This window comes from Centroberyx affinis, unplaced genomic scaffold (genome assembly GCF_046629955.1).
Source record: "Centroberyx affinis isolate AG114_WGS23_722 - 3 ecotype Tasmania unplaced genomic scaffold, CSIRO-AGI_Caff_v1 ptg001256l_1, whole genome shotgun sequence".
In the NCBI taxonomy this organism is placed as follows: Eukaryota; Metazoa; Chordata; class Actinopteri; order Beryciformes; family Berycidae; genus Centroberyx; species Centroberyx affinis.
Window position 1 is genome coordinate 29,787 of NW_027279767.1, and position 23,248 is coordinate 53,034.

The following is a 23,248-nucleotide window of genomic DNA, read 5'->3' on the forward strand; positions in this document are numbered from 1 at the left end:
ACCCACCAGCCTGTGTCCAAGTCCAGATCAGGGTTAGAGGAGATGGAGTCTGAGGGTAAGCCTATAGTTTTACACTTGACTGTAAAGATGAAAGACAATAAATGTGGTTCTTTCATGTCAAGTCTTCATAAGATTTTTCCTCATGGAGTCAGTTCCATTAGTTGTATAAAATTTGAACCGGAGGAGTCGCACCCTGACTTTCCTTTGTTCCCCACAGAAGAGCCAGATGAGGATGAGGAGGATGAGAACACTGAGGAATCGGAGGAAGACGAGAGTGAAGAGGACCTGACAGAAACACCAAAAACAGCCTCGACGCGGCCGCCCTACAGCCTCATCCCTCCACCCCCTGTCTGGGTTCAGCGCAACCAGGGGCTGAGTAAGACAGCATGGACACATACACACAAAAACATTGAAACTATTTAAAAGGAAACATCTTGTTGTTTGTGGATCTATTGATTCTGTGGCTCTTTTCTTTTCTTCCAGTGCGTAGCTGGGTAGAACTGATCAGGGAAAAGGTAAGACTGCCCCCTGCTGTCCTTGAAAAGCCCTACATTTTCTTCGCATTCTCTCAAACTATAATGAACATTCGTTGAAGGCTGCATGTGTCGTATCATCATTTGTTACGTGTTTACATAACGGCTACTATCACTATTATTGATGTCTATTATCTGGATTAAATTGAATTAATTAGTTTTGTTATTTACAGAACCATGATTTCCCAATTGGCTCTGCTCTCCTCCTGTCCTCCTGTCTTCATCTATCATCATCATCTATCATCTATCATTTTAACCTCTGCGTGTCGCTCCTCGGCAGGCGGGCTACGTGTCCGGGATGTTGGCCCCGGTGGGCATCGGCATCACGGGGGCCCTGCTGATCGTAGGGGCCCTCTACAGCATCAGGATGATCCACCGCAAGAGGAGGAACAGCTTCAAACACCAGAGGAGGAAGGTCAGGCAGCCAGAGGTCAATAACCATACTTGTACTTATTACTTGTTGTTTGTTCAGTGTGCATGCATGATGCTTGTGTAATGCAGCGATGAAAAGAAAGGTCAAGGTTTATTCGCTAGAGACTGAAATGTAGAGACTGACTCAGAAATGGCCAATCATCCTCGCATGATCCCAGAGGACTAATCCTTGAAATCACAACGCATCAAATAGGTCCTGCACTCACTTGTTCACTCACAGCAGTAACTATTTTTTCTGTTTTCGAAAGGTCAAATGTCACGACTCAAGTTTAGATTTCATTTCAACAAAAAGACCCATAGATGATACTAAAAAATATATATGACCAAGTCCTGTACCAAGAATACTTCTGTCAGGACAGGAGATAATGAAGTAATTTTTCTCAGTTTCACTTTGTGCAGTTACTGGCCTTTAGCTGCAGGCCGATGGGTTGATGCAAATAGTGCAGCTTAATATTTTGTTTCCGTTTCATCCCCAGCAACCTCGGGAGCCCGGCACCAATCGGCAGGACCAGGCCATGCTATTGGCTGACAGCTCCGAGGATGAGTTCTGATGATAACCTTTGGAGTCCTCTGTCAGTGACCAATGGCTGCCGCTCCTGTAACGGAGGCTCGGCGAACATCACCATCGCTATGACTACCGCATCTCCAATCACCCTGGGCTGTTTGGCTATGACTCATCTGATCCACAGAGTGTGACTGAGTAGGGCACAAATTGCACAGGCTGTACAAAGGTCAGCGTTGTATTCCCCCTTTCTAAAGGTAGTAATGTGAGCACTTTTCTGAATGCTGTCAGGTGATGTTGACTCTGATGGGTCGGCAACGGACAAATGGGCCAAATCCATGAAGGCAGCGTGATGCACTTTTGAAAAAAAACAACTGTGTCACTGAAAAAATATCGCTGCCCCGTAAAAATAAAATAACATTGGCAGAGCAGCCTAAAAGCATTGCCTGTAAATTGAGGTTTTGGCTTTGTGGAGTTAAGGGGAATGTGTGGACCAGCGAGTATCGGTCATGTAATAAAAGGGCTGTAGAAGATTTCAGACATTACATAAACAGTGTAAATATATGTATATGTAGCTGACTTAGGGTCAGTCGTGTTAGTGTAAATAAGGTTTTCTTTTCCCCTCTCCCCTTACACCTAAAATGTTAACTGGAGCAAGGTTTCCACATAAATGAACACATTTTAGAATCATTTACATTTACAATGATTAATTTTGCATTTAATGCCTAGCGTAAGTGTGAATTTAGTGGTAGTGCGTTTTGTTCAAACTCATTTGTTCATAAAAATTGCTGTGTGACAAGCACAGAGGGAATATCATTCTCCTGCAAAAGCATGTAGCACAAAAACAGATCAGCATTTTGATGTACAATACAAATCTGTATACTGACTGATATTACTCATTCTTTTGCCAGTGGCAGAATCTTTCTGTTTTCCAAGAGCATGACAGCTTTCTAGGCTGTACAAAAAAAAAAATAGCCGAACTCCACTTCAGCAGCTTATCCATACTGTACAAACCCGTTGCAGAGACGTCATTCTAATAAATTAAGTGAAATCCATGTGTTTCTGTCAGCTGGAATAGCACAATCATTGAAGACACTGGGGCAGAAGATAATATTTCCCCAAGTGAAAGATTTTTTTTTTCCAGCTTAGTTTGCACAATAGTGATTTTTGTGTGTTAATCTATTCCAGACAAGGGCAGATAAAGGAGAGTTTTGGCTGAACGGTCACACTATTGAGATGCAATAACATGAGTTGCAGTCGGATCCAGTTTGGAGTAGGACGCGTTCAGTGTCGTTCATGACTTGAGAGAAAAGATCAGAGGCATCTTTTAATAAAATTCTCCTCTACTGAAGTTCAGAAAGACACAGAAAAGATGCAACATTTTTCAAGGCACTGAAATATTTGGAAAGTAATTAATTTGAACAGTGTATGTATTGCCAATGACATTTTGCTAATCATTTTGTTTTGTTTAAACAAAAAGCTACATTTTGTGTGACTTCATGAATCATCTGATATGCTTGATGTACAAATATTGATATTGCCTGTGTATATGCAATAATACTGTTTTAGGTTAAGTGTGCTGTAAAATAGTGGACACATTTTGGTCTGTTTCTGTAGATATAAAACAGGATGTGATCACAAATAAATAATTCTTCCAGAGAGCGTTCTGTTTGTGACTATTTCAACATTATCATGTCTCTTCCCTAAAACACAATACAGCTAATAATCTCATGTTATGCAAAATATATAATATATTATATATATAAATATATATATTTATATATAAAATATATAAAAATAGTGTAAATTGTGTGTTTTGAAAGAGAAACGTATCCAGACAACAGACAAGACACTCTAGTTTACAGCATTAAAAAAATCAAATAATTTATTTCTGTGTTCTTTTTCCACATTAAATAAAAGCTATCGGACATTTTCAGATCAAAATCAAGAGGAGACGGGGAAGAGGAACAGGGAAACAAAAAATCTGACATGCAAAAAAACCCCTTTTCTCTCCCCTTTGCACACTTCATGGATGGCGGTGGGGGCGGGGGGGCGGCGGTGCCGGTCGCCCCAAAGACTGCAGGAAGCCCCTGTGGTTGGTTGTCGGGACCACAGTGTGTGGCGCAGCATGACTGCCAAGTCAAACGTCGCTTATCTCACCGACAAACCGGTTTCTGAGGGCATACATAATTGTGACATCTGATAAACTGCAGGAGAACGAATGTCGTCCAAGGAGAGGACAGAGGAGCAGGGCTGCTGCCAGGGATTGTTAGTATGAGCGAAACGTAAAGTCTTACTGCAAAGAACGACTGCGTTTGACATTTGTGAACACTAAACTGGCATAACAAGTCACTTTTCGCCCTCTGTAGTGGTGAAACCCTACAACTGACTTCAAACGCAGAGGAGTCGGCGGCGGCGGGAGCTGGTTTGTCACCACAGGCCATGGCTACACACTGATATTGATGACAAAGCCCTTCAGTTGGTGTTCATGGTCTAAACCGAGCTGTTTGGCTCACTGTGGTTGGCTGTAATGCCCATATACCCAATGGCACTGCCAGAGTTTCACATGATTAAAACTAGGAGGGGAAGATAACAGACCCTTTCCATCAAAACCAAGCCCAAAAGGATGCACCGCATTTGTCATAAATCACCTCCTCATACTGACAGCTGGTTTGAAAGAGCGTGATAAGTTTATTCGATATGGTGACACCTATCTAGTCCTTTCATCCGTCAGTAGTCACTGTGTAAAAGAGGAAAGGGCCAGACAGTCAGGGGGCAAAAATAATCTGTATCCAAAACAGAGAGCCATATGAAATGAACAGCAGACTTTAACCTCCAGAATAAACTCAGATTAAACCAAGATGCCAGTTTGGGACAGGGAGAAATAGAAATCTAAAAGGTGACGGATGAACAGTAAAGAGAACAGTTGGCTTCCAGGGTCTAGATCTTTTTTTGTATGACAACCGCTAAACGCTCATCATTCTAGTCAATTCTCTGGGTGGGCTAAATTAGCACAGAAACGAAACAGAAAAACCAATAAATCAACCAAATTCCCCCAAAGAATGATTCACAAAAACGTGCTCTCAATATATCCAATGAATAGAGAACAAACACTCATATACAAATCTGAAAAAAAATAAAAAATAATAATAGGTCTTCTGATCTGTTGTTTCAAACACACACAGACACAAACATACACAGGCTGTTGTGTGGGTGGCAAGTCTGTAAACATCTACTCTCCCTTCCACTCCTGGGCTCCTACGTCGAATCATCTCAGCTCAAATGTTTAAAGGGGAAATAAACCCAAATAATGATTATGTTTCTGTGGTTGCATTCACAACATGTCTCAGAATAATATGAGACTAGTTCATCCCTTAATTCATGGTCGTTTATATAATCATCTGACCCGCACAATTCTCAGCTGGAAAACTTTTTTTTTTTTAGTTTCCACAGTCAAAATACTGTAGCTAATGTTATTCAGTGTTATTTTCAGTTGTGTCAAGGCCATATGTCAATGTCATACAATGCTTCCTAATCTGAATATTGTAGGCAGGATAAAAGTGCATAGACGTCCCAATTGCATAATTTGAGTCACTACAATTATCTTAACACCCTGTTTCAATTGAAATTGCTTACACAACCGTGATTTGTTCCTCAACTTGGCAAATAATCAGCCATTCTTTGAAAACGTTGATTTTGGGTTTATTCTCCCTTTCAGGGCAACTATCAACCAATCTGTCTCCTGTCCTCTCTGTCACATCAACCACTAACCCTAATCCTGGAAAGCTGAAGAATGTGTGCTTTTGTTCCTCCCCATTACTAACCGGTCCTCTCGTCCTTATTAGTTCCGGGCTGGAACAAAAGACTTGCACCATAAAGGCTGTGATTTTCCTGTGCGGGGCCTCTGAAAGTAGAGAAATAAAAGTCTAAACAGAACTGATTCCACGCCAATGTCAAAAATAACAACAAACACACACACAGACGCGTTCGTACATACACATACACACTGCAGCAATTTCCAAAAGAAGTGCATCTGACCTTTTGTTCATTTTACGCCGTTTTAAAAAAACGCTGTTGATGCAAACTGTCTTTGCCATAATTAGTGTGGATTGGAACGTCCCGGGGCGTGTGTGTGTTCCAGGCTGGAGATCTTTAATGTTAGCGAGGTTGGTTGTGCATCAAGTTAGGGCACCTGGGAAGTGCATGCTGGACTCAGCCGCTACGGGTAGCATGAGGTTGTACAGGTGTATAGTAGACAATCTAAATAAACTGAGAGCGAACAAAAGAATAAAATATAATCTGCTAAGAATACTTGTCTTTTTTCCTTTTATCAGAGATAAACACACATACACAGCATACTCAAACAGGAATCCAGCATATTTAATACTACACCTCAAGTCTGGTGCCGAGGCAGACCAGAAGCAGACCGAGGCCCCGGTGTCCCGCCCGTTAGCAGGCAGGACGCTGCGGGCCGGCTGTGAGCGGTGCTGGATAGAGTGGCACTTGCAATGAGGAGAATCGGAAGAATAAACTGAGGGAACAAACTGCGATAGCTAGGGCAAACCTGACCACACCACCATTGGCAAGGGTTCTCTCTAAAAGAATCCACTTTCTCCTTTAGGGAATTTTGCAGTGGCTGGCAGTGCAACTGGGGGAAATAAGCTTTGATCTGAAAAATGGGAAGAAAACAAAACAAAAAAAACAAATCCTCACTCATACTCCTTCAGGGTTTGATGAACTGAAAGATTTAGTGAAAGACGATGAAGCAAAAAGGTGGCAGATCCACCAGTTGGGCAAAGTTTGAGGTGCTAAGGGAATGATTTGTTTAGATCAACTGCTTTGCACCAACATGCTTACACCAAATAGTTCTGCTTGAGCAGAGGAAGGAGCTAGGAGGGTTAGCCTCAGACTGGGTCGAGTACTGAGTGTTAATCAACACACACTCATCACACTTATCCCCTCACTCACGTTAAAATAAATGCATGCATATCTTTACAGGCTTCAGCCTGGAGGCTGAGGCAAGTGATGGAAACGGAGCAGCGAGCGACTGCTATGCCCGTTTGACAAAGTGGGAAACAAAAACAATACATAGTGAGAACAATACACACAAATCTGTTTCCACCCAAGCATGCGCTCACGCATTCACACACACACACACACACACACACACACACACACATACACACATACACACACACACACACACACGGTCAGTCACAGTCAAACCAACCACGTCACTTACACATGCACACGAAAATAGGCAGAACACTCACTTCCCGAAAAACACGAGGCGGTACAAACACGCAGTCACACTATAGCTTTTCCGTCCCCCATCTAACTTACAAGATTAAAAAAGAAACACAAAAATAAACTCCACAAATATTTTCTTCCCAGTCTGTTTTTACCGCCCCCGCTTCCTTGTTTCACTTGGTGTTGGGTTTTTTTGTCCGTTTTTTCCTGTGTTCTGTAGGATGACTTGGTGCGGCGCCTTGTCCTCTGGGGCTCGGACACGTGTCCTCACCTGAGCTGCCTCACACCTCGCTTCCTGGTCAGTACGGAGTCCAAGCTTGAAGGTCAAAAGGTCATCAAGTCCCAGTCAAGGTCGTCCCAGAGACCCCCCCCCCCCCCCCCACTCGCCCCCCCTCCTCTGAGGGGCCCCTTCATGAAAACATCAGGTGGGATTTCAGTCCATTTCAGCCTCAACAAGAGCTGTTCAAAGAGGTCAAGGACAAAAAAGAGGGTGTGTCTGCGTGTGTCTATGCATACCTATGTGCATACTCTTATGCTTGTACACAGATGTATGTGTACTGTATGTGTGTGTGTGTGTGTATGTGTTTGTATGTGTGTGTGTATATAAGAGTGAAATGACCGGGGCTGAGCTGAGGCCGTCAAGCTGATAGTCTAAGGGGTGAACAGCACCCACTGTCCCACCCCCCCCGTCCCCTTTCCTTTCCTCTAGCGGAGCCACAGTTTGAGCCGCAGTGCGTCCACACCGTTCAGGTAGTATCTGAACAGCCGCTTGTCTCTGACAAAACCCAGGTTCTCGTACAGCTTCAGGGCCGACTTGTTGGTGATCTCCGTCTCCAACACAACCTGGGGACACACAGACGGCCGAGTCAGTGGGCTGTTGAATAATACTTATTCAAAAAGTCTGTTTGAATGAAATTACTGTCAGGAAAAAAAATGTGTTGGTTGTTTTGGACTTTTTTCTTAACTCCTAGGACAAAAATAACGCATTGATCCCAGTATGTATGATTTGTTCAGCTTGTTGATGGGATCCATACAAGCTCCAACGCTGAAACCCATGCAGTTTGCATCTGTTTCAGCACAGGCTGTGTTTGCAAATGTCTTTGTATTTATGGTTCAATTGAGATAAATTGAAAAATACAGGGATAACTTGGTCACCTTGTGTGTATGTTATCACACTGCCAAAAAAAATATTAATAACATGGTGAAGCACAGCGGCAATCCTTTGGTCTGGGTCAGTAAGGAGATCAGAGAAATACCAATGCTGAATCTAATTTTCCACCTCAAACATCTGCTCTGTCTGGAGAATAATTACCCATAGATTTGAAAATCTACGGGTAACTACCCTAGTGTGTGTGTTTAGTCGGGGGTAGGAAACAGAGAGTGACAGAGCGAGTGAAATAGTTTGTAATAGTGGGAAGCTAGTGAATTACTTAGAGCTGGTGACAATCAAACCAAGGTTACTGGCAAACTTAGATAAGTGAACGCCAGTGAGGGAAAAAAGGACCTTGAAATGTTAGTATCCAATTTTCCCACTAGAGTTTGAACCAGGGCCATGGCCAAACTTAAAAAGCCTGTAGGAAGATGACTGCACACTGGACTATCTTTTGCTGAGGTGCTACAGGCCAAAAGACATCAAAGTGGTGAAGGTGTACTTGACCAAAAGCTTGGTTTAATCAAAAAAGAAACTTGCATGGACCTAAGTGTGTGGAAGTTTTGCTCTTCCAACTTAATAAGCCTAAAACACAGCCATGATAGTATTGCTGGTTAAAATCAGGACAATACAAAATACCCGAAATAGTGTTGGAAAACGCAGAAATACAGGAATATATGAGATGTGCTACAAAACACTGAAAGCTTGGGGAAGAAAGAACTGAAAAAAAAAATCACATCCCTGATTGCATCGTTATTCGGGGTAACAAATCATCTCTAGATGTAACAAGATATGAGACAGCAACATTGTCAGTTTGAAAAAGGAAGGCATGCGGAGTGAGTGAGCGCCGGTTAGCACTGGCTGTCCCGTAGCGGAAAGGAAACCATGTATCTTACCTCGTCACAGTCACCCTCCACCATGGCATAGATGGCCTTCTTCACCAGGTTAGTACCTGAAACAGGGAGACCACAAGTCAGCTACGGCACACAGATCAGCAACACACAAAGAGTAAAGAAAATAACACTTGGTTTGTCTATTTTTCTGTCTTAAAGGCTGATAGTATAGGAAAGATATAAGCAGTGTGACTGACATTCAGCTGACACTAGGTGGACACTAGGTGACACACAGAGTGTATACCTTATCTAAATTTCTACTTTGCATAAACAGATTTGGCTGTCAAAGAAAGCATTATGACACTGCCACAGAGCCTGGTCTAGGTTTCGTATCGCGGGACAGGCCTCGCTGTTGGGTTTTACACTCCTCTATGGGAGACGGTGCAGCGCTGCGGTCTCACCGATGCTTTTCCTTCTGTGTTTTGAGTCCACAGCCAGCATGGCGATGTAGCCGCGACGGAACATCTTCTTGTGCATGTCCAGCTTACATACGATGGCTCCGACACACTCCTGCTCCACCATGGCCTGGGACAGACACACACACACACACACAGAGTTAAGTCCTCTGACTGACTACTGAAGTAGCCAGTCAACAACATCTCTAAAGTTCCTGTCATTCTGCCAGCACAGGATTCTCTGAGCTGACCTTTGACCTCTACTGCATGGTGCTTCCTCTAGTGTCACATGCAGCGTTGCAGACAAACTGGTACTGGGAGGTTTACGACCTCCGAGCTAAAAGGATAAACAAAGAAAGGACAGTGAGGAGCCTAAACTGGGGTGTTGAAAATTCAGACTAGATGCTGTAGGTGCTTTGAGACACGCCGTGTTAAAGCACAACTTTGCTCTGTCCTAAGACTGAAAATGTAACACTTAGAAAAGTTTTAGGCCTATTTTACTCAGGGCACCTCGCCAGGTAACGACACACTGGAGCCCTCGATACATCTAGCACGTTTATAGGACTGACGTTTCGACTGTGCCTTTTCCTCAGAGTCCACGATTAGAAAAGTTTGCACTGCATGCCTCTGAATGCCTGTACACACATGACTGGACAAAAGGCCCTGACACCATCACAAGACTGACATGGAACCCACAAACAGGGATTTTGTCACGTCAATCCATTTCTTAATTCCTTCTCTTCATTTGAAATCTATTAACTCTGACTGTAATACACTTAAGACAGAACAGGAATGAAGGATTTGTGAGACAAGTGGCCGTTCCACCCAGACTGAGGCTATAAAAACTCCAAGCCAATGCCTATTGACTGCAGGCTATTTTTAAGTGTGTGTAAGCTATATATGTTCATGTGGCCAAGCGTACATATCGCAACTATGTTCTGCGGCTTCTGTGACACACTGACAGGTGATTATTTACTGGCCAGGCGATGTGCATGCCCAACTCCAGCAGTCACACCCAAACTCAGCAGAAATGTTGTATAACTGCAGACACTGGCAGTCTAAAAGATGGGAGGGTTAACACACAGTTTATCTTGACAAGCCTGGTTGAAGACTTGACAGAGGCAATGTAAAGGGAGGTTTTCTCTTTGGAGTGATTTCGGGGAGTTTAGAGCACTGTCAACCTGCTGTGCAACTAAATCTAGGCTTGATGTGCTGACACAAAAAGTTAGACTGGCACAGTAGATATAAATGACACATGGTTTTCTTCAGTGTCTACTCACCAGAAAGCAGAGCTGTGGCCAGTTGTGGATGAAGTACCTGTAAGTATAAATTGAATAAGGCTCAGACAAGTCCTTGGTGATCAGTCTCATGATCCATGGCATCTGCAGCTCGGACTCGTAGCGGACGTAATGAATCCCGTGGCTCTCTTCCTCCGCTCTGCCGGGCGAGCTCTTCAGCTCGAGCCTCGCCAGCTCCGCCACGGGCGGGTCTTGGTGGGCTTCCCCTCGGGGCCTGGCCGTCTCCGGGTCCGGCGGCTCGTCCGGTGGTCGCGGGGCTTCCGTGGGGTCGCGCTCTCCTTTCCTCTCGTCCTCGGGGTGCTCTCCGATTCCGGGGTGGCTTTGCCCTGCCTCAGTTCTTGTGATAGTCGGCATTCCGTTCATGCTATTGTTAATCAAGAGAGGGTGGCTGCCGTTTTTGGAAAAGGGGCTGTGGCCTTCGTGTTGGCAATGCTCACTATTGTTTCTGTCGCTCGGGGTCCCCTCGCCGCCGCTGTCACAGTTTTCCATGGACGGTCTCGGATTGTCAGGTCGGCTTCCTGTGTGTTGGTGGCTGTCAGCGTCCTCCGCGGGACTGACCAAGCCGTTTAGCTGCTGCTGCTCCTGGGGTTGCATTTTGAGGTGTAGCGCCGTCGGGTTAGCATGTGATAGCATGTTTTTCTGCTTTTTCTTGATCGACCGTTTGACCTCAGTGACCTGTGACTTCTTCCCTGTCCCGACGGTGACAGAGTCGTCCCTGTCGCAGCCTGGCTCTCCGTCCTCCCCCGGCTCCACGCTCCTACCCCCGGGGAAGGGAGTAATTTCAGCCGGGGATGCAGGCAATGCGCTACTAGGCCCAGTCGGCACTGTAGCCATCCCACCGCATTAAGGTGGAGATTCACGCTTGAAAAACGTCAAATACAATTTCATTCACAAGGCGAAAGGATATACAAACAATATAAAGGTTACTTCACCGAATAATCTATAAATCCGAGGATTATTGAGGCGATATCGGATTCGCTTGCGACGTTTGTCGCTGCTTTCTCCTCGATTTCCCTGCTGCCGGAAAGTGCTGTCGCAGCAAACGCCATTGCAACAGTAGACAGAAGCGTTTTACGACAGTGGTGTAATTCAACAGACGAGCACTTTTTTTTCTCCACAGGCCTAGGCCTATTCATTTGCTTACAATGTTTTGTTTAAAAAGTTAATCATTAGGCTCTGTCCTCTCTAACCTGGTCTAACTTCATTGAGTTCTGTTGGGATTGAGATAGCCCGAGTCTTGCGCAGGCGCTCTTTTATCAGTTTGGTTTACATTTCATTGTGTTCCTATCATGTATTACACACGCTTGAATTTGGACCACAGCCTGAAATATGTTGGAGCATTGACGTGTGGTCCTTTTTGTTTTGAAACTGTGTTGGAATGTAATTCAGAGAAAGCTGGTGTCTCTAAGGGTTAACTAGTTTCATAACATGACTTATTAAAGTACAGTAGTGTAGAGCCGTTCTCCCTCCAGTAGAGGACGCCATCTAAGTTGAGGATACTTATTGTCTTGCAAAACGGAAGTTTCTCCAATAGATGTCGCCAGTAGATTGGGTTCGTTGTTCTTTCTGGATCATCCTGCTGGATAGTCTTCATCGGCCCGTCTGGTGAGGCTCTTGAACCTGAAAATGAACTTTGTCGTTGATCGCAGGAAGTCCTTTCAGCACCAGAGAGTGGACAGCGACTGAGGAAGATGCGGTTCATCTGTCTGTCTACCGATATCAGACAATACTGAGCTTTGTGGACTCGTTTTTTCTCACAGTTGTATGCTCCTTTCCCAGTTTCACGACTATAGCTGTAATGTAATCCCAGGCGAAAAATCACTACAACTGTAATACTCCTGCACGGACTTACTCAGTTTATAGTGACCTTATTGTACATTATGGCATATTTTATCTCCTATGCTTTTACTATAATTTCCCTATAATATACCGCTAGGGCCTTGTAGTTTGTCTATGGTATTCAGTAGTGTAATAATATCCCCTGTGGTACAATTAAAGGATTTTCTGTGATATAATTTTTGATTTGTAGCAGCTGTATGATGGTAAGTGGAAATTATCCCTCTAAAATTAATTATAGGATTACTAGAGTTGTTTTTCTTAAGGGAGACACAATTTCAGACTATGGCTAATGACTGACAAATGGCACAGATGGAGGTGGAGGCCAAGTTTTTGTTTTTGTTTCTTTATTCAGTACTCCAGCCTGGTTGCTCACTCCCTTTGCCTTGTCATGGGCTGCAATCAACATACTTCAGCACTGCTGGGGGAGAGAAGAAGGGGGTTCAGGGTGTGGGTGCAGACCTCAGATGGAGCCTGGCAAGGTGGGTGGGTTGCAGCACCCAGTCGGTCAGCAAGGGGTGGGGGTGTGGGTGGTGGTGGGGGGTGTTCTCCTGTCCACAGTTTGGGTGTTGTGAGCAGGTGGAAAGGATTAGAGGTACTGGAGAGCTGTATAGCAGTCATGCAGATTACCATGTAAATGCAGTACACACACACACACACACACACACACACAGTCAAACCAACGCATGTACACAAACACACAAACAGTAGGCCTACACAAGGCAGTACGAACATGCAGCTAGAGTTTCCCCATTGAACGCAGAAGATTAAAAAATAAACACAAAATAAACTCCATCATTTTTTTCAGTGTATTTTTACCCTCCAGCTTCCTTGTTTGACTTGTTTGACACACACTCTCTCTCTCTCACACGCACACACACACACACAAACACACACACACACAGTTCCACTTCATTTTTACTGCTGCCAGTTGAATTAGACATGGAATTCAAGCGACTCAAGCCAAACTGACAAAGCAGTGAGATTGGACTGACCTCACAGACTGACACAGCAGACTTCACTTCAGTCCAGGGGAAATTATCTGCAGTGTGGTGTAATGCACCTAGGTGGCAGTGTTGCTCTATCATGTCCACAAGTACCTCCATTTACTCAGCGGTTAGACCACTTGACTTGCAAAGCCACCGTGTGCATCATCAAGTCCTACAGCGCCTTGGTTCCTGATTTGAGCATGTGTATATAGGTGCATGCATAGCAATATGTAAGCAGATTGTATTAAGTTAAAGCAAAACAACAATCAGAAGTCACAGATCTTAAGTAAGACTCACAGAGTGCTACTAGAAAAAGGATAGATAGATAGATGGATAGATAGATAGATAGATAGATAGATAGATAGATAGATAGATAGATAGATAGATAGATAGATAGATAGATAGATAGATATTTTCTTGCCTTCTTGCCAGAACTGATAATATGTAAATAATGGTGCCATGATTAAGCATGTGACATGTCAGGCAGAGATGCTGACACCTCCTTCTCTCTCTCTCTCTCTCTCTCTCTCTCTCTCTCTCTCTCTCTCTCTCTCTCTCTCTCTCTCTCTCTCTCTCTCTCTCTCTCTCTCTCTCTCTCTCTCTCTCCCTCTCTCTTCAATTTTTAATTTCAAATTTTCAATCCAGTGTGCTTTATTGGCATGACAGTTGATGACAAACAATGACAAACAATATTGACAAAGTATGTATATTTCAGAAAATGAAGCCCATCCCCTCCCTTGTATCAGTGTGTGTGTGTGTGTGTGTGTGTGTGTGTGTGTGTGTGTGTGTGTATTCAGCTGCCATAACCAGACCCTCCACTGTCAAGTGACTGTCTCTCATTCTCTCTCTCGCTTTGTTTTTTTTCCAAAATAAATACAGCTGCCATGAGTATATGTTATGCTATGCTATAGTGGAAGGAGGGAGAGACATATTTTGTTTGTAAATATATGTTAGAGAGAGAGAGAGAGAAAGAGAGAGAGAGCGACGGCCCTTTGAAAGCTAAGCCTTGGGGCTGAGAACTCTCTGAAGAGCTGGAATCAGACATGCACAATCAGTTCCCCTCTTCAAATCTCCTTTACAGGCCTATCTACTTGAACAGGCTTCTCTTAATTACTTTCTCTATCACTTAGCGCGCTGTGACTGGGACTAAGAGCAGCGTCTTGCCAGAGACACTTGGCTGGTTTGAACCCATATTTATATCTTCTTTCTCAGAATCCTGTCCCGTACCTTTTCTCCCTCTTTGCTCCTTTCATTCTGCGCTGTTCTTGTCTCTCTCTCTCTCTCTCTCTCTCTCTGTCTCTCTCTCTCTCCGCGGCTCTCATCGTCGCCCTGTCTCCCTTTCCAAATATCTCCAGGGCTTTGAGTTGCATCATGTGACTGTGGCGCTTGTGATTACAGCAGTTGGCAACCGTTCCCATCAATCTACGAGAGCTGAAGATGCAGTATCCAAAATACCTTGGAAAAAAAAAAAACATGACAGCATGTACAAAGAAGTCACTATAAGGTCAGTATGGGAAATCAGGGAACCAGGCTGCAGCGTCTGACATCGAAACCCAGACTACCCTCCCCCTCCCAACCTCTCTACCCTTCTCTCTCTTTCTTTCTCTCTCTCTCTCTCTCTCTCTCTCTCTCTCTGTCTGAACCAGTCTCAGGGGCTGGAGGCCAAGCTTTGGACCTCCATTTTTCCCCCCTGTCCCTCTCCCTCTCTCTCTCTCTCTCTCTCTTTACTCCTGCCTGTCATGTTGGCTCGCTCCCCTCGCTCCGCTCACTTCCCTACGTCCTTCTCTCCCTTTTGTCTGGCGTCTGGTCCACTAGAGCTGTATTTAATTAGTTTCTGTTGGGTTAATTAGGGGCTAAAGTTAGGGGGTCGGACCAGAACAAAAGCGGGTCAGGCTGGACGGATGCAGGTGCTCCAGAGCGGTTGCCAGATTCCACCGTTCAGATTAAGATGGCTGCAAACTGTCTGGAGTATTGGAGAGAGAGCCACCAAGCAACTCACAGGGGAGGGATTTTCACCACATATGGGATGGCAGCCCCTTCACGCCCATGTTGGCATCGTCGACTTTGATTGACTGTATCTTATTTGAGAATTTGTGACATCTCTTCTTGAAACTACCAGTGCTTTTTTTCCCCCAGAAGAAGCCACTTTATTCACACAGTTTGAGCTCGCTTTCATGTCTTTTACTTCTCGTATTACACTGGCAGGCATCTGACAGCATTGATGTGTCTGCTGCTGGGTAATGTATGGCGCGTGCCGCTGAACAGCAAGTGATTTCTTTCCCAGTCTGCTTCTCTGTTGCTGCCCAGCCAAACAAGGTGGTGTGTTGTATGCGCTCATTCATATCGCTCCCAGCACTCAGCCCTTTTTCATCTGTGAGTGGCAGCTATACCCCCTTTTCCCTTTGCTTTGTTCGTTAGCTGTGTAGTATACAAAACATGTGAAGAGTACATCAAATGGCCAATCCAAACAAGTGAAGTATACATAAAATGGCCGATTGCAGCCTGTGAAGTGCACATCAGTTGTTCAATTGAAGTGATCACATAGAAATGAAAAGACAGGCGGTGAAAGTCTAGCAACGCTTTAGCCAACAAGAGTTTGAATTCTTTGAAGGTTACCTGATTACTTAATGTACTTGTGGCATATGTTATAATTTAAAGATTATGTTAACTTGTTAGGCTGATGCTTCCTTCTGTATTTAAGTGAAACACACACTACATGACTTTTGCTTACAGAGGCAAACCATGAAAGAGGGAGAGGAGCAGATAGTGACACAGTCCGACCTTTTATTCTGTCCTGTGGAGATGTAGAGGGATCAGATGAAGTGATATGAGCCAGAGAGAGGAAGAGAGGAGAGGAGAGAGAGGAGAGGAGAGGAGAGGAGAGGAGAGGAGAGGAGAGGAGAGGAGAGGAGAGGAGAGGAGAGAGGGCATCTCTGGCATGGCTGGAGCCCCTCAGTGTGTGAGGGTCCTAGGGCCCTTTAGACAGGCGCCAGCCCAGCAGGGAGCAGAGACAATCACGCAGCACCAGATTCAACGCACAGAGATGGAGGGAGAGGAGGAGAGGAGGAGGGGAGGGGAGTGGGACAAAGCTCAGAAGGGTGGAGGACATGACAAGGAGAGAAGCAGGTCCAGGTAGAAACGGAAAGAGTTGTTGAAAAGAGGCGAGATGAGAGGTGCGTTGAAAAGAGATAGGATGGAGAGAGAGAGAGGAACACAAGGGGAGATCAAGGGGAGGCGAGCGAGAGGAGAAAAGGGGGTAAGAGCGAGGGAGAGAGGAGGAAGAAAGAGCGAGGGAGAGATAGCATATATTCCCTCTGTAACAGTCTTTATCACCAGCCCAGATCGTGGCGTATGAACAGTGATCCAAGTCAACCATCTGCTGAGGCTAGATAAGCCTGGGAGAGCTGGGTATTGAGCTGTCACTCAGGGAGGAGCAGGGAGAAAGAAGGAGAGGAGGGGAGAGAGAAATAGAGAGAAATAAAGAGAGAAAGCGGGGAGAGGAGAGATTGGGGAGGGAGGGGCCTGTGCAAGGTAGAGAAATTCAAAGGAGGAGGGAGGAAAGATTTGTGCGGACTGGATAGCATCCGTCTTGTTAGAGAGAGACTTAGCGTCAAATAGATGTCCAGTCCTGTCCTGCCTAATCTTCAAATATTCCTTTACCTAATTACAATGACAATAAAATGAGCCTGTGTTTATTGCTCTTCATTTTCTTCAACTAACTCCTCACTTCTCTACACACACACACACACACACACACACACACACACAGACACACACGCATCCACTTATGTCATCGTGGCTTATCATAATAATGATAAAATGAAGCTGTTTGTTATTTTGCTATTTTCTTCAATTAAGTCCCCCACCCCACTTCACTCTCTCGCTCACACACACACACACACACACACACACACACACACACACACACACACGGTTACAAACAGACACATACACACACACACACACATTTGCACACGTCATAATGGCCAATCAAAATAATGAGAAAATGACGCTATGTTTGCTGTTCTTCCTTTTCTTCAAATACCTTCCCCACCTCACCTCACACACAGTTGCACGCACACACACACACACATACACACACAGGCCATCATGGCAGAGGGAGGGAAGGATGCCCCTCTCCAAAAAAGCCAACCAGAGGAAGGACACCTCTCCTGGCTCCAGTGTGGAAGACAGGTTACCAGCTGGTTAAGCCCATGCGGCCGGAGCACAGGTGATTAACTTAAACCCACTTAAACATACACCGCTAAACCACTTACAGCATAACTATGAATGAGATTATCCTTCTGAGGGAGAGTGTATGTGTGTGTATGTGTGTGTGTGTGTGTGTGTGTGTGTGTGTGAGAGAGAGAGAGAGAGAGTACGGCATTCATGTTTACTAGTGCGGACATTCACTAAATGTATGGGTGAACACATTTGTTTCTGCATTCTCGCTGTTTTTGTCTTTTTTTGGGCGTAGGGCCCATCTTTGGAACTGTGTGTGCACGGATGTGTGTGTGTGTGTGTGTGTGTGTGTGTAAACGTGTGGTACTGTGGTAGTGTGGGGCATGAGTTGTGGCTTGGGGGGGCTGGGGAGGGGGGGCTCAGGCCTGAGGGTGGGGGTTAGGAGGGGATTAGCCGAGGCCAGTTGGATCATTTTACAGCCGGAGACCCCCCCTCACCCTCCGCAGTCTCCTGGACAATGAGGATTAAACTCCTCTTGTTCCTCAACTCTGAAACGGCAGGACGACAAAGACACTATTCCTCCTGGGTCCCTGGCTGTGGCTGGGAGCTGAGTTGAGGGAGGGAGGGATGGAGGGAGGGAGGGAGCGAGGGAAGGAGTGAGGAGGAGGAGGAGGAGGAGGAGGAGGGAGGCAGGAGGAGGCAGGGGGTCCATCATAAAATTAATCCCTTCACAGTTTCCTCTGGGTGCAAAGTGAGATATGAGGCAGACATGTCTAATGAAACGCTACAGTCATCTAAGGGCACAGCGATAAAGGCATACATTAAACTAATGGGGCTCGTCATTAGTGCCTCTATTAAGCGGATCGAGAGGGTTGCGCTCTCCTTTGGTGATTGGCACGGAAGATTAATCAATCCACGACATTCCAATAACGCTCCACCTTCCCACACTCCTCTGATTTAGTGCTTACAACTACAATATTTAAGCTCACATACTGCACTCATGTGATCCTCAAGGTTGAAACTGTTACTGACAACTATTTGGTTTTCAGAAAGCTTAGTACTCACTTTGCTTTTGTAGACATTACATTCAACATTAAAACTACATCGTATAACACAAAAATGGACAGTGTGGAGTATCCTTTGGACCCTCTGAGAACAAGAGGTATCCTAAGCTCAGTAAATTGAATCAGTGCAAAGATAAAGCCTGTGTAAAAAGCTAGTGTTGAGCAGTGTGTGATCATAGCCCGAGGCATGGTGATTAGGGATCCCTATGTGGCAAAGTGTCCACCATAGGACTTACTGTTGGGCTCAGTATGAGGCAGAGTGTCAGCCTTAGGGAAGGAGAAGGGATTTAGTAGCCCTCAGTGCCTGCGATTAACATTACTGTAACTATTTCTGTTGCTTTTACTTTTGTTATATGCATAGAGGACAAAAGCTATTTTGTGTTATTGTCTTAAGCCAAAATTTGCTGCGGATCAATTTTACTGGTTGACGTCCAAGTGACGGGGACAAAGAAGGAGGGAGACAAAAAAAAGAGAGAGGTCCACTGGTTTTAATCTGGGAGAAAAACGAGGGAGTCAATATAAGAGAGTAAAGAGAGGAGTGAAAGAGAGAACGGAGGAGGAGGGTGAGGAGCACAACAGCACCAGGGGGAGTTAGAGGAGAGAGGAGAGGAGGGGCCTTTCATACAAAAAAAAAGGCTCTCTTTTACTTTTAGAGGGCAAGAAAAAAAAAAGAGCAAAAGAAAAGCTTCTTCTCGCCTCCTGGACGCAGTGTCAAACCCAATCAGTGTCTGGTCTGGCAGCGCCGCTCGTCTCCCAGGCACCGGCTCACAATGGAGGCCAGCCACGGCCGCCACACCTCTCACTTCCAATCTCCATCCTGCGGGACGGGCCCTATGGAGGGATGGAGGGACCGACCGAGAGCAGGGGGCCACAGGAGGGACACAATGCATTTCACATGTTTAAATTCTACTAAACAAATTCTTCTGCAATGAGAATTGGATTACAGAGTAAAAGTAAAAACACTCATATAGCTTCAGATCAGTTCATGTTGATTTGGACAGTTAATATCAGTTTTTATTTTAGAGGAGTTGGCACAAGTGTGGCTTAGAATAAGCTGTTGGGTGTAGGTGGACTATTGTTCTTAAAGATTTGCTACACAGGTGGAAAGAATGGGACTTAGTGTCAGGGTGCATATATGTAAAGCAAAAGCCAAACACAAACATGGATAAACTGCTCAACGATTACAACCAGTAACAATCCCTGAGCTGTGGAAGTCCCTCACTAATAAACGTGAGCAACAAGGCTTGATCCTTAAAAACCTCGCCACTCAAAAAAATGTCTATCGTGAATAGACACCCCCCTAAATCGCATTGTTGAGCAAATCCTGTATTAAAAGGAAAGAGTTAGTCTGCATTTATACTCTTGAAGACTTTAGTTAAGCCAGTGCCTCTGCCACTTTGGAGCGCGGGCTTCATCGAGCCTGAGTAAATCCGTCTCTCAATGGCGATTGGCTGAAGCCGAGGGGGCCATCTTTTTCACACGCTTCCTTACTGAATCCCCCCCCCAAGCTAGTGTTTACCCGTCACCAAACAATGGCCGGTTACTGGCAATTAAACAGCATTTTCCGAGGAATCCGTGGCACTGGTCTAATGGCATTACTGTTGGACGATTCAATCCTTGAATAGTCAACAGGATTTTGCCTCTCACCAGGAAAATACTGCTTCATCGAATTACCCGTATTACATAGATTTACCCAAAGCTTATGATTCAGGGTTCACAGATTACTGCTCTTCTAAAGATGGCGGGAGAAAGGAGTGATAGGCCAGGAGAATGATGACTCCAACGCCTCAGTACGAAAGCCAGGCTCTGATTTCACTGGCACACTCTGCCCCGAGAGGCTTCGGCAAACTATAAACACATTTACATAAAAACTGATGTGGATTCAGAAGCGCTCTTGCCGATCTTCTGTGATGATTTAGTTACCAGAAGGCGCACGCTGTGAGACAAATTTCTCTTCTTTTTACTGTTTTTAACAAATAAAGCTTTTATGACTCCGACTGTAATTATCCATTAGATGTTGCGAGTTATGTACATGAATTATAAAGGTTTACACAACCAGAATTCAACAACATCGCTACAGTCAAACACCTTGACAGCATTATATGCACACACACACACACACAAACAGACACACAAACACACACTCACATATAGGAGGCAAACTGCACATGGTGCCCTTTGACCTTCCATGGGTCGAGTCGGGCCGGGCGGCTCGGGGAACCAGGAAGACCGGCCAAGTCCATTATCTCACAATGAAGGGCTAATTACTGGGCCTGCAAGCCTCAAATCACACGGCAGCAGACTGCCTGTCTCTGTCCTCCTCTCACCCAACATCTTAATTGCTCTTTTATTCTCTCTCTGTTTTACTGTGCCTCTCTCCCCAACTCGCTCCTTCTCTCGCCTCAGCCATTTCACACATAAAAGCTGGATGCTAATTGCCTGCTATGGAAATATTGGGCCTGTGATTAGCAAGGCGGAGGGTTTGGCTGGCCTGTGTTTCCCTGTCTGTATGAGGTAGTGTTGAGCCAGCATGCCGAGCATAAAAAAACCACCAATAGGAAACTACGATCGTCAGTCGCCAAAGAAAATTCATTTTTCTGTCATTCATATGCGGGGCGGTGTTGAAAGTGTGAGGACATTGTCATTGTGCTCCACTGGCAATTTGTCAGACTGTTATGTTGGCGAAATGTTGATTGACAGAAACAAAATCCGCTTCAACAAAATTACAGGAAAATTAAAAGTTCAGTTACTTTCAGTCAGAGTTAGTATTGTTAGAGTATTGTTATTGTTCGTATTGACAGTATTGTTATTTTGCAATTACTTTTTCCTCTTACATTGTCTAAATGTGATGCAAATATTGACAGCCTCACCACTATCATTCATTCTTTAACTGAACCACTGGCTTTCAAGCTGAATTAATAAATTATGGTCATATGTCACTAAACCACAGAATCAGTTTGCAGTCTGTCTGAGATGTATGTGATTGACTGATGGATTTACTATCCAGATATTGTTTTGTTATCTATGGAGAGTAATTTCACCAAACCCTCATTACTTTCTCCTCACTGACCCTGACTTATTATCTCAATCTGTGGGTAATTCACACAATAAAGGCTGCACATAATCATCCACTAACTAGTCATTTTAACAACAAGGGTTAGTCTTAATAGACTCTACAATCTCTACATAAGATGCTTATACATATGGAAATGAGACCCAGTGGGGGAATTTGCAGAATCCACTTCTGGACTCCTGCTTTTTATAATTGTGCCCTCTAACCTGCTCTTTTTTCTGACGAATTGTTCATTTTACAAAAGCTTTTTTCTCCACTTCACTGGAGAAATGGCTAACTTACAAACTAACTTAACCCATCTCCAACTTCAGTCTCTTTTCCATCAATGTGAAAGCACGTAAGCTAATTAAAAAAAAGAGAGAACAATATCCACTAAAAACGCATTGCCTTCAGTATGCATGTATTGTCATATCTACTATTCTATGTACACATTTTATGTTTGCAGTTTAAACCATTGAATTGAAAAAATAGTGGGATTTTCTGCATTAAAAGTGCCAGTGATTCTCATGTTTCTTTTATTTCGCCTCCTTGGGAATCCTTAACCCTTCTCCACACCCTTCACGGTTTTAGCAATTAATTGCTTCAGTCCCAGTCACCTGGCATCTGACCTCTGCCTTGTTGCAGTACTGACCAAACCAAAGTTTTTGAGAACGTTGGCGGATATTGAAATGGTCTCTCAAACACTTTCTTTTTTGCGGCGGTTCCCCAAGTGCTTTGTCCAAGACGTTGGAAAAGATGGAAAAGGGGAAGAAGCTAGTTTTCCCAACGGTGGGAGCAATGGAGTGTTTGGGCAGTGTGGGGAGTGGCGGGGGAGTTCGGGGGCAAGGGGTGCAGGTCGGCTGTTCAAAGGCTGGCTTTTTGCATTGTTGGTCAGTTGGGGATTAAGGCCCTCTATGCAGCAGAATAGCCCCTCTAATTAAAAAGGATAAGAAGGCAGAAAAATAGCGAGAGGCACAGGAGGAAGCAAAGAGAGAGGGAGAGGGGAGAGCAAATTTGCAGAGAAAAGAAAGAAAAGAAAAACTGTTTTCAGTGTCACTCCTGCAGCCGGACCCACCGATTCAGACTGGATTAACTTTACACTCCTCTCTCTTTCTCTCTCTCTCTCTCTCTCTCTCTCTCTCTCTCTCTCCCTTTCTCTCTCTCTTGCAGTCTCCAAACTTTGTGTTCCACTTGCATATTTCTGTATTGCAGTTACAGTTTAACATCACATTCTTAGCATTTAGACCTGAATGAAGCTTCATTGAACTAAATTGTTAGATGGTATCTTTACAAAACCTCGATCGGTTGCAGCTAAACCATGTAATAACAACACAATAATTGCTTTAAGTTTTTATACTTTTTTCTCAGCTATAGCCAGACGCTATAGACACTAAATTTAATCTCACACCCTGGCACCAAGGCCTCGACTCATTTTGGATCCTGCCGCATATTTGCTGAGAGTGAATTTGAGTTATCTTTTTCTGTATAAAACCAGCAACTACCTGTGTGTGTGTGTGTGTGTGTGTGTGTGTGTGTTTGTGTGTGAGCTCTACTTACTATTTGCTGTCATCAGAATGTGAATAGAGGGGCTGTGTGCTGTGCCCCAGATGCTGGGTGACAGTAGGTGGGCTGTTTGCTGTGGGGATGCCAGGTTGTGTTTTTGTTTGGCCCT

At 44.6% G+C, this 23,248-nt stretch overlaps 1 protein-coding gene across 1 annotated transcript; it reads right to left on the reverse strand.

Annotated features, from left to right (window-relative positions):
* Positions 1 to 7,422: 7,422 nt before the first annotated feature.
* On the reverse strand, positions 7,423 to 11,462 carry naa30 (N-alpha-acetyltransferase 30, NatC catalytic subunit). The gene is made up of 4 exons (XM_071525023.1): positions 10,436 to 11,462; positions 9,162 to 9,285; positions 8,764 to 8,819; positions 7,423 to 7,560 (listed from the first exon to the last, which is right to left on the reverse strand). Exons 1-4 carry the CDS (start codon positions 11,285 to 11,287, stop codon positions 7,423 to 7,425), a joined length of 1,170 nt encoding a protein of 389 aa, XP_071381124.1. The 5' UTR covers positions 11,288 to 11,462.
* Between the last annotated feature and the right edge of the window lie 11,786 nt (positions 11,463 to 23,248).